The 12279-nt window shown below is 40.3% G+C and overlaps 1 protein-coding gene across 3 annotated transcripts in view; it reads right to left on the bottom strand.

Moving 5' to 3' along the window:
• The window catches only part of dtx1 (deltex 1, E3 ubiquitin ligase), a 92675-nt gene that overhangs the window by 8721 nt on the left and 71675 nt on the right, over window positions 1–12279 (bottom strand). For 2 of the 3 annotated variants that reach the window (XM_041787779.1, XM_041787780.1), the window contains exons 4-8: window positions 9333–9394; window positions 9017–9178; window positions 4339–4400; window positions 4052–4210; window positions 564–725 (exon numbers count right to left, since the gene is read on the bottom strand). In XM_041787779.1, the coding sequence (XP_041643713.1) occupies window positions 564–725; window positions 4052–4210; window positions 4339–4400; window positions 9017–9178; window positions 9333–9394 (607 nt within the window). The remainder of the gene's footprint in view (window positions 1–563; window positions 726–4051; window positions 4211–4338; window positions 4401–9016; window positions 9179–9332; window positions 9395–12279) is intronic. The other variant, XM_041787782.1, reaches the window with a different exon arrangement.

Here is a 12279-nt window from a genome sequence, read left to right as displayed (position 1 = left end):
AGGCATTTCTTGGAAATACTGCTGCTGTGTGGACCTGAATGTTCAGGTGACCCCTGCTTTGCTGAGTCCCCTGGGACACTAAAGCTGCTCCTCTGGTTGGAAAAGGTCAGTTTATTGACTCTAAAGTTCCTCTCAGCAGTCATGATGAAATATGCGACCTTCTCATGTCACCCACAAAAGCCAGGCAACAAAACAAGCTCTCCTCTCTCAAGCATTGTGATATCAATTTAAAAATAACCTTCACTGGATTCATCCTAGTATTTTCATACATTTACAACACCTACTAGTGTTTGATATGATATTCTTAATTATTGTTTGATTACTAAAAAACAGCAAAACTTCAGTGTCTCTCTTTTGGGATTCTTAGGAGTCTATCTCCGTCTGATCCCTTAAAATGCTGCTTCAGTACGAATTTACACGGCTCCAACACTTCACCTTCCTGAACGAACAACCCACCGTAAAACCTAAGCGGATAAGCAGCAGGTGCAGAGGGGGCGAGGATTTACAGAGGATCAGGGCACAAAAGCAGCATGGTGGATTTATTGAAGGGGCACAGCTCTGACCTGTATCCCAGCAGGAATGTCGTAGACTATGCGGATGGTTTTGGAGTCGGGGTAGCCTGGCAGGCAGTGGGGGATGACATGGTACTCCATCTTCCCGGGAGGCTGTGTGCCGGTTTTCTCTCCGTAGATGGTTTTACATGTGGGGCACTGAAGACTGCCATCCTGGTTTGAAGAAAGACAGGATAAAATGGGTTCACATATATGGCAGAAGATGATGCTAACATTTAACACTAGCTACCATGTTGTTTTTTATTATACATTATACTTTTTTGTCTTAATCTCTGGTGGTAGATTAATGGCTATGCAGATCAACTGTATTTTCATTTATCATTCTCTAAGTATTTGGACGGTTTTGGCTATTTGTTTTTTTTTGTTTGCATTTATTGTTTTGTCTCATGCTGACTGATTTCACAACCTTATTTCGTGCAGCTAATTAAAAGAAGAAAATTAAATGGCTTATGCACTCTTATTGGCAAACACACAACTAGCTTGTAAACTAAAAGTAAATGAAAAGACAAATATTATTCCTCACACATCAGCAGAGACAAAACTGGAGCTTTCAGAGGAGATTTGCTGGGTTGCAAAAACAGCAATAATTTCTCTGCAACTGCTAGATGTTCCTGTTGGCTAACATGCTAAACATATTAAATCCATATGTTGTTGTGCATATTATAGATTCCTTGCAGTTTACTTTACATTACTTCTTGAAAAAGGATGTTAACTTGACCAAACATTCTTCAGTACAATTTGTGTGCACTGGTTATTGTTTTTTTGTTCTGTTTTGTTTCTGGTTGCAAGAAATGACCTTAAAAGGTGAAACTAAAGATCCAGTCGTTGGCCACTAGCCAGAAAAGATTGTTGTGACCTTTTCTTAAGATCAATTTCAGATTGGACAGAAAAGCTCCAAGACCATGAATTATCCTGTGGCCAGTGCGTCGAGCGTATGCCCACCTGCTCTACCAACTAAGCTAAACCGGCACCCATCATTTAACCTTTTGCAGTTAAGATCAAACACTTCATGTTCAGATTTACACATGACCATATTTAAGTCATGTATTTGCATTTAATCCTCTAATATCGGCACTGAAATGTCCATAACAGTGTGTTCATAGACTTTGTTTTTAACTAAGAAAAAAACATCACAGATAAGAAAACTGGTGAATGTCAGACTCTTCTGTGTAAGAGGGCTTTAGGAATAAATTTCTTCATAAGAACAGTTGGTGACTGAGGTCCAATGTCTTTATCACTTCTGACCATGACCCTTTTCAGTGCATGTCATCTCATGCTCTCTCTCTTCACACTTTCTATGTTTTGGAGCTGATTCATTTAATGTTAAAATATGCTCATTACTGTTTCATGAGTACCCTGTTTGATTCAGCTGGATATCACTGCTAAACAGGGTCATGTTTAAAACTGCAATACTGATGTTAGCACTAGCTAGGATTAGCACTCGCTCATCCACTTTTGTTGTAAATGGTCTTCCCTCACTCTCTCTTCCCTTGTTTCCTTTCTTTTTTCAGCTTTTCTATCATAAAAAAGGCAAGAAAGCCAAAAGAACTTAAAAAAAACCCCAAACCAAACCAAAAATTAAATTTTCATTTAAATTTAGCATGTGTGTGGAGTTTTATTGTTTTAGATAGCGCTTATCTAAGACAATAAAAACCCACCTTTACACACAGGCATTTAAATCTGTTTAAATGATGTTTCAGTGTTAAAAAAAAAATCTGGTTTTAGAGCAAATATATGTTTTAATCAAATCATACTCGCATTGAAAAACAAACAAACAAAAAAAAAACACAACCCCCCCCCCCCCCCCCCCCACACACACACACACTTTTTTAAAACTAATCTTAAATGCATCCTCCTAAAAGCAGCACTTCATCCACTCTAAAACAATCCAAGTAGAGCCCGACCGATATGGGATTTTTGGGGCCGATGCCTATACCGATATTGGGGGCTAAAAAAAGCAGATATCTGATATATTGGCCGATAAAAATCGTCTGATATATGAAATAAGGACATTGATATACACAGGCTATATACTGTACATGAACATAAATTCTTATATTTATATTATCTTTGTTTATTTCACAAAGATGCAACTTAAATGATGTTAAAATTCTGTAAAATAGTCTAATATTAGATAATGATGGACATATGAATTAACAGTTGCATTTTTCTTTGTTTATTCTTGACTCCTGCGTCTTTACTCCTCTAAGCAGTACAGACGCAACCGGTCAACTACAACTTCCACAATCCTTTGCATGTTAAACAAATATGGCTGTCCACTGAAGAAAGTCAAAGTACATCATCCAAAATGGATTAAAATGGATAAAAAAGATGCTTGTTATCAGATGTAACGCTGTGGATTTAATCTTCAAAGACCCCGAAAAGTCACCAAAGCTCTGGGCGCGCTACAACAGCGTCCTTTAGAGTCCTTTAGAGACATCGATGCTGTCAGGATACTACAACAAGAATCAGTGTAGTCAGCTGATTTGACAAAAACCAAGGAGGCTACTTTTAAATTGCTTTCCCCCTATTAATGCAAATTCCCCCATGTATCAAAAACGGTGCAGTACTGTGTAAATACACCTTATGGAGTACAGTTTTTATTGAAAAAGCTCCTTAATAGAAAACAAGAAGTAAGAGGCTGGTAGAGGCAGTACATCTCTATCCTTATTTTTTATTTCTTTTTACTATTGGTTTGATTGTGAGCCCCGTGGCCATGTAATTTACATACCGGGAATGCTTTTCTTAATTCTTGATTAATGTGTCAATCTGTAAGAGTAACAAAGTTATACAATGGAAATCTCCAGTGCTGGTCTCCTGATCTCTTCTGTTTTTATAGAAATTACCACAAAAATATCAATACTGTGTCCAATAAAAGCCCTGCTTTCAAAAAAAAACAAAACAAAACAAAACACAAATCTAAAATGCCACTTTCTTTTAAACATTCCTGAAACAGCATCCTGGTCCTTTTTGTTGAACAATCTACTGATAAAATGTCCAAAAGAACAAATTACAAGTCTGTAATTATTCTTGAAAACATGAATACTGTCTCTGGGAAGGTGCTGATAAAAGTTGTAAATGTGGTTGTTTCATGCTCTGAAAAGAACAAAAAACTGGGAAGCAGAATTTAGAAAAAAAAAAAATGAAAGAATTACTGCAGAGCCCTAAACCCCCAGAGATAAGTAAGAAAATCTGAATGTGTTTTTAAATGTTATCTGGTGTTTTAATATTCTTCTGCTGTAGCTTTAGGATATTTGTATTTCCTGTAAGCTGTGCCGAGGTGAGCAGAGTCTATTTAAAGTATTAAGCTTCAGGAAGATCTAATAAAACTCTACAAGATCCTCATCTGTGTCCAACAATATTGACGCCTGATCATCTGCCAATTATATTCAACACAGTCAAGCTGTGAAACACTGGGAGTTTATCATTTGAGCTTGAGTGACATCATAACAGCGTCTGGCTCACAAGCTTTTACCCACCTTATTGCCATTGTTGTACATGGCCACCAGGCACAGCAGATGGTACATGTGCCCACACTTGCCAAGTTTGCCCACCAGCTCTGGCTTGATGCCTTTGTGCTGCAGGACGCCTTCGTAGCCGGACGCCATGACCAGCCTCTCCATGCAGATGGTACAGTCCTGGAATAGCCGACCAAAAGACTTCAGCTGCAGCTCTCCATGAGTATTTGTAAGACTTTCACACTTTGTAAGGTGACCAAGTGCTCCTCTTCGTGGGCACAAATCTCTTTTTGTGTCTTTTTTCTTACCTCATCTGGAACCACTTTAATCTTCTCGGTGTATCGCCGCACCACGTCCTCTGGGTTTTTTCCTAGCCATGGATGAAAGACAAAAAGGGATCAGATGAGCATCAAGACACGACTTACCACTGAAAACTAGATCAGGAAAATTAATAACAAATTATAACAGGATTTAAGATTAATTAAATGTGATTAGTCGCATTAATTAAATCTGTGAAAAACAGCACAAAACAGGGAGAGCTCCAGTAATACCCTTTTACTAGTTGGTCATTTGAAGAGCTCAGTGACTACAAGTGTGGTACTGTGATAGATACTGCCTTTGCAAGACGATGGTTCAGGAAATTTCGTCCCTCAACTGTAAATGGGACTATTAGAAAGTGGCAGCAACTCAGTCATGAAGCAGAAGACCATGTAAAAAGTCAACGCTCTGCTGACTCTATAGCTGAAGCTGCTGTGCAGCGGGAGCTTCATTGGAATGGGTTTCTATGGCTGAGCAGCTGCATGCAGACCTAACAACACCAAATTCAATGCCAAGTGTCAGATGGAGAGTGGAGACAGTTGGCAGTCAGATGGATGAATTACCTGCCTGATGAGTTTTGTGGAGGGATAATGGTATGGTGCTGTTTTTTCAGCATTTGGGCTAGGCCCCTTATCTCCAGTGTAGGCCAGTCTTAATGCTTCAGCATACCAAGACATTTCAGATAATGCTATGCTTCCAGCTTTGTGGCAATGGTTTGGGGAAGGCACCTTTCTATTCCAACACGACAGTGTCCCAGTGCACAAAGCAAAGACTATAAAGACATGGTTTGATGAGTTCAATGTGGAAGAACTTAACCTCAACCCCATATAGCCCCTCTGGGATGAACTAGAATGGAGATTGTGAGCCAGGCCTTCTTGTCCAACGTCAGTGTCTGACCTCATAAATTCTCTACAGAATGAATGGGCACAAATTCCCACAGAAACAATCCAAAATCTTGTCGAAAGCCTTCTTAGAAGAGTGGAGGATGTTTAAGCTTCAAAAAGGGGACTAACTCCATATGTAATGGTCAGGTGTCTCAATACTTTTGTCCATAAAGTGTAGGTTCGGCTCATAGACTCCGACCCAAAAAGACTGAACGATGTATGAAATCAAAATGGGCTTTAACAAAGCACCAGTCTTGGGACGTATATTCTAGTGCAACCAGACATATACTGTATACTCATGTTGAAGAGGAGGTCACCTTCAAACTGACACATACCAACCAGGCATCCCCATGTTCTCCCATAATCCCCGTGTGCAACCACACTAGCATGGCTGAGAGCACACCAACAGCTTACACCCCTAATACGCTTAAAGGCAACCTCTTTTTCCCCCGGAGCCTTTGTTTGTTCATTTGAGGGACAGCCAGTGAACAGAGGGAGGGAGAGCCGTGACAAGAAACAGACTGTGCTATAAAAATGGTAAGGTACAAAAGCTAAAGGGGACACAGAGGAGGCAGGGAGCTAGGAGAGAGGGAGGAGGAAAACTGGAAAAAGGGGAGAAATATAGAGGAGATCCAGCTGTGTGGTTAACATTTTATCCTTTTTGATGGTTTCATTAGCAGGATCAAAGGCCCCTCTGACCTTTCACTGTTCAGAAAGCAGAGCATGAGAAAAAATAAGTTTTTATTCCCATCACAGCTTACCAGTTTCTCTGAATTCACATTGCATCTAAGGGTCTATACTAAGACTGCAAATTAGTATGCTTCTTTTTATTCTTGAACCTGTAGTGTCAGTGGTAACACAACACGAAAAGGCCCATCATTTCTGAGGAAATTTTTTGAAGTAATTAGGCTCTAGATATTGGAAATATAGAGAAAGTGTTCTTTTGTAGCTCTCTTACAAGCATGCACTGTCATGTAAACATACCGACTGTAGCATACTGAAGTTAGCATTTAGCTTGTGCATTCACAGCTATGTGCTGACATAGTTTCTAGCTCTTTGTTTAGTTAGGGTGGATGTGTAGTTCAACAAAAACTGTTTGATTCTGAGGAAGATCTATTAAAGAACAATTTAATCTGAACCAACATATTTACAGTGCATACATAAAGTATTCAGACCCCCTTATTTTTTTTTTAATTTTGTCATATTGATCATTAATCTGCGGTCATGCAAAATGAAAACAGAACTTAAGAAGTTTTTTTTTGCAAATTGATGAAATACCATAAATATACAGACCATTTGCAAGAATGCTTGAAATTCAGCTCTGGTGCTTCCAGTTTCTCTTGATCTTTGCTGAGATGTGCTGTACTGAAGGTTCCAAAGAGCACAGTGGCCTCCATAATTCTTAAATGGAAGATGTTTGGCACAACTAGGACTCTTCCAAAAGCTGGTCGCCCGGCCAAACTGAGTAATTGGGGAGAGGGGACTAAGTAAGAGAGGTGACCAAGAGCCTGATGGTCACTCTGACTGCACTCCAGGGATCCTGTGTGGAGATGGGAAAAAGTTCCACAAGAACAAACATCGCTCGAGCCCTCCACTGAGCTAGGCTTTATGGCAGTGTGGCTAGACTGAAGCCTCTCCTCAGTGCAAAACTCATGAGAGCCCACTTAGAGTTTGCAACATACTTCATTTGAAAGCAGAGTTTCATGTGTTTTGCACTGAGGCAAGGCTTCCATCAAACCACTCTGCCATAAATCCCAAATTGGTGGATTGCTGGGCAGCCAGCTCCTGGTCGCGCCAAACTTCTTCCATATGAGTATTATGAGGGCCACTGTGCTCTTGGGAACCGTCAGTGCAGAAGAACATTTTTGCAGCTTATCCTAGATCTGTGCCCTGCAACAATCCTGTCTCTGAGCTCTGCAGGCAGTTTGTTTGATCTCAAGGCTTGGTTTTTGCTTTGATCTGCATTATCAGCTGTGAGGACTTCTATAGAGAGGTGTGTGCCTTTCCAAATCATGTCCAATCAATTTAATTTACCTCATGTGGACTCCAATTAAGAAGTAGACACATCTCAGCAAAGAACCAGAGAAATGGGAGGAACCTGAGCCAAAACCCATGTGTTTTTAAAAGGGTCTGAATACTTGTACCAATGTGATATTTCAATTTTTTGTTCTAAAAAATATCAAAAAAAAAAAAAAAAAAAACCAAAAAAAAAAAAAAAAAAAAAATTTAAAATTCTGTTTTTACTTAGTCATGATTGGGTTCTGAGTGTAGATTTATATGAATAAAAATGAGATTTTTTTACTGTAGCATCAGGCTGCAACATAACAAAATTGAAAAAAGTAAGTATCTGAATACTTTCTGAATTACCTGTATATTGATGTAATAATTCTCCAAATGAACAGCATTTAATCAAATGAAAAACAAAACTCTGAGGATGATCACACTTGCAATTTAACCCATTGACAATAGCAAAGAATGCCCTCCTCTGCTGAAAGGTAAGGAGCTCTAATGTTACTAAAATTAGGTTGTAAAATACTTGTAAAAATAAACTAGCTAGTGTTAGCTCTGGTAAGATGGATACCTGATGACAGCCATATGCTGGTCAAAAAGAAGTAGAAAAAAGAGGTTTAACCATTGTCATGGTCTGGATTAGTGCAGAGTGGTACTACACAATTTGGGGAAAACACAATTCTGTCCAGATTGAAGTAAACTGCACTTAAACACACCGCTAGTAACAGTAACCATGATGACAGGGCTAGACTACAGGTGAACTCCTGCACATGGTCTAAGTTGCACAGATACACTTTTGAGGATTTTATGTGCAATTTAGACTATTCGCCTCTACAGACGGCAACTATTGAAAAGATGCAACAGGTCTTTAAATTATAACCTAGGATCCTATATTTAATTTTTCAATACTTTTCAATGCTATCAAACAATAAAACAACAAAGACTGATAATTTAAAAGGCATCAAAGCATCAATTACTCTAACCACCTTATAGACTGAACCCTTTCTCCATATTTTCCAATGACAAATGACACCCTATAATGCCTCTATATTGACCTTCCCTTAACCTAACAGTCACATATCAGTATTTTTACGGTGAAATATAGTCAGACTAGAAACATACTGCACTCTTACAAATTGAAAAAGACAATCCCTGAGCAGAAATGGAAACCCAGCAGCCTCGCTCATCAATTACAACAAAGACTCCCCCGGGAGGTCGAGTGTTTCTGGGGCCTCCATCGACCGACACTTATTCAAAGCCAAAGTGGTCGAACTACACACCAGATCCTTTCTCAATGCAACAGTTCCTTGTTATTTACACTTTCCAGATCATCCTCTGTCAATCTGCATGTGCTGTAACATTTGTAAAGATGCTGAAGTGTTGCATGTGCTTGAAAATTTAAACGGGCGATCATCACTTCACAGAAAGCCCAGGAAATCTTTCTTTACTAATCACCAGCTATCCTGGAGAGGTTAGATTCATTATAATTCCTATGGAGCTTTAATAGGAGGTATTTAAAAAACCATTACAGTCCCTTGATCACAAAAACAAAATAACAGCTTTGGTTTTGTTTGCCTTCTAAACAGCAGACTTACAGTCAGCTGATAGGGAGACATCCTGAAAGCCTGGCAGGACAGAGAAGGTCTGCTGACTGTCAGTGGTTTGACTCTACCTCTCACTGGTGCATTATGGAAGTATTAACCAACACACTGTCAAACAAAGTGGTGCTCTTTCTTCTTCTCTGTTGTCACCTCATTTGTTCCTACCCTCTTACCTCTCCTCAGGTGCTTTTTCTTGGTTTTGCGGCGCATGCCGTTGATTCCAGGTACGGGCTTCATGTCGCTCTTGTTGATGGGTGGTGGGTGCAGGATGGGTTTGGGTGCTCTGGTCAGGCAAACAGGCAGACCTGCAGCGCACATCAGGATACCTGTCATACCTGAAGCATATGTACAAAACAGACATACAAACAAACAAACACACAAACAGAAAGTGGAAAATAAGAACTGTTTGTGATTGTCTTTCAAGGTAAATAAGAGTAGACACTCGTCTGTGGCTTTATGGGCAGACTTTATACAGTAAAGGGGTCTAACCTGCTAGAGCTGGGTGCACTGGTCCAGATCCAGTCAGGTTCTTTACTGGGAGAGCAGGAACCCTAGAGGAGGAGAAAAAAGAACTCATTTTCATACTCAGTACTCTTGGAAACTGCTGAAAATTCCCACATATTTTCAGGCTTGTGGGCACTCAAACAGACAATTTCATCACCAAATTTTTAGAGTGTTAGCTCACATATGAAGTTTCTGTGTGATGCTGAAGTGAGCCCATGTGTGAACACAGCAGGAAAATTCCCTGAGCTTGTGAGTGGGGTTGATGACATTTACATTCCCCAACTGGTGAGTGACTGATGCATGAACAGATGGATATGAAGAGAAACAGATTTGTACTTTTTTCTGCTTGCAAATTTTCACCAATCATTTGTTACTAGTATTTACATACTATAAATACAGTATGATTGAGAACCAAGGTATTAACCTTGGTTATTACTCAACTGGTGGGTGGGGATCCAAAAGTAGGTCTCAAAGCCACTTTCAATGGGTTGCAGATGTGTGCCTGGAAAAGAATGTGGCAAAAATTCTCTGTCGTTCTTTTATTTTGAAGGATGTCTCTATTTCTTTGCTTCATTTTTCCAACCCAAGTCCAAAATACCCAATTTTTAAATCAAAACAATTAGCCTTGCTTGAAAATCTAAGAAATTTGGGCCCTGATTTGTCTTAAAGGAGGTGGTCCTGACACTAGACCAGTTGAGAATCACTGCTGTTGCATACAGCACTGATTTAAAGGCAGAAAGTGTCATGATGGTAAGGGACTCTGATGCTTCTTAAGAATTTTCCACAGTGTCTACCAGGGATGGGAATCCAGGACCAGTTCCAGTTGACAACTGGCTCTAATTGGTTCATTCCATCAACATAATTTACCTTTAATCTTAACAGTTCCCTTGTCAATGCTTTACACGGGCCTTGAAAAACATGATCTTACAAGAGGCAGTCTGTGTGAACAAGAACAGAGAAGTCGAGGACGTACATGGAGGACGGTCATAAAAACAGGCTAAAGCGGACGAAATCGTGGTTTCATTTTTCAAAAATAATGCAAACAGCATGATGTGCAATATCTGTCGAATAGTGAGTTCACACAAGGCATGCACCTTTTTTGAAAAAGTGTATGTGCAAAATCAAATTTGGAATTATACATAGAAGCTACACTGTAGCCTACTTTGTATGTCCCTGCAGCCTTGAGCCCTATACAGAGGCTTATGCACATAGCCATGGTGTTGTGCACCTCCTGAAAAATGTAACCATGCGTTAAAAACAATGCAGGCCATGGGCCTTGAGACCAGCCTGCTGGTTAGCACTGGTGACTACCAGTCTCTGAGCACTCTGAGTATTTACAGGGTTATCGTGTTTCTGGTGGTGTAAGATAAAACTAGGCAAATCTACTTACTGACAATTAAAAACATATGACGTGCAATTCCTCATCCATGTCCCTCTCAGAACAACAACAACAACAACAAACAAGTCTCTACCTCAGCTGATTTCATCTCCTGCAATATCTCCTCTATTCTGCTTTGCAATAACTGCAATATAAGTAACTGCTGTCCAATATTTATCAGCTCCAACTCCAGCATAATACAAACTCTTTTCAGTAACTGTGACTTCCTGTACACTTACAAGCCGGAAATTTGGAAACAGGATCAGAAATTGGCATCAAAATCACACTATTGAGTATCATTTGGGCCAAGCATTGTAGAGCGACACTGACACAACCTTGCACAAGTATGCAACACTTACAACTGCCACTAATGGCGTAGCAAAGACAGACTTGAAGGCAGAATCTCCTGCATGTGTGAAAATGACTGATTTACTTACCCCATGTTTCAATTCAAGGTCATACTCCCACCTCTGGTGGTCACAAAGAGGTCAACAGAAAACAGATATTTGGAAACAGCCATTACCTCTGTTGGACTAATTGAACCTCATGTTGTACCAGTCGATGCTCTGTCCTTTAAAAGATCTTTATTTTCCAGTCTTTCAGCGACCCTGTGACCTCTAAAACACACAGCCATCTGCCCTGACTGTGCACCGCTGCCTATAAGGTGACAAAACCGCCACTCGTTCTGTTCGGTATGCCACAAAAAACACTGGAGTTAAATGTCACATGTTCCCCACCACCGAGTCACAGTCAGCTGCGATGGGATGAGACAGCCTGACTCATGTTCAAAGCACTGCAGCGGAGCCTGATTCAAGATGACATTTGGAGGGGCTGGAGTTCGTGGCAAACACAGACGACAGAGACAGTTGACTTGCGCACTCTTCAAGATCTGTGGAGCAGAGCGGAAAAAAGCACTCCAGGCTTTAATATGAGCATACAAGTTAGGGAGTCGGTTTCAGAGGGCCACAGACAGCATTCAACTAGATTCACACAGCGTGGACGGCAGAGCAGAAGTTTTGTGGAAATCGTGGTTCAGCGGAATAATTGTAAAAACTAATGAAACCGGCTCCTAGAAAGGTTAAAAATCATTTGACCATAGGGACATGTTAAACTAAGTTGAGTCCTGTAATTAGCATGTCATTAATGTCATCAGTCTACACCAGCTAAAACAATACCCACCCACTCACACCATAGCTGAAATGTTAAGTGCTAAAGCCAACTATAACTACTTACACTGTAACATCTCTCACCAGCTTTCCACTGGACCTAAGTGTTAGTTTTCTCACCTGATCACTCACTCTTACACAAGTGCATACATACCTCTGTATTGGTCTACCTCTTGATGATGTGCAACTGAGATCCCTGACCCTGCAGCTCTGAGGCGCTTCAGATCAGCATCAAGAGACTGCTTTGATATTAGCCAGAGCCTCTGATCCTGTGCCAGGGGAAGCCCTGCAATAAGCTGAGTGCAGTAACAAAACGGGACACGAGGCCCGGCTGTGGCTGATGTGACCTATCATATCTCTGGTGAGGACTCAAGATTGTCTCACAGCA

Source organism: Cheilinus undulatus, linkage group 5, assembly GCF_018320785.1.
Source record: "Cheilinus undulatus linkage group 5, ASM1832078v1, whole genome shotgun sequence".
Taxonomy (NCBI): Eukaryota; Metazoa; Chordata; class Actinopteri; order Labriformes; family Labridae; genus Cheilinus; species Cheilinus undulatus.
The sequence above is the reverse complement of the archived record's forward strand: the minus strand, read 5'-3'. Positions and strand labels throughout refer to the sequence as shown.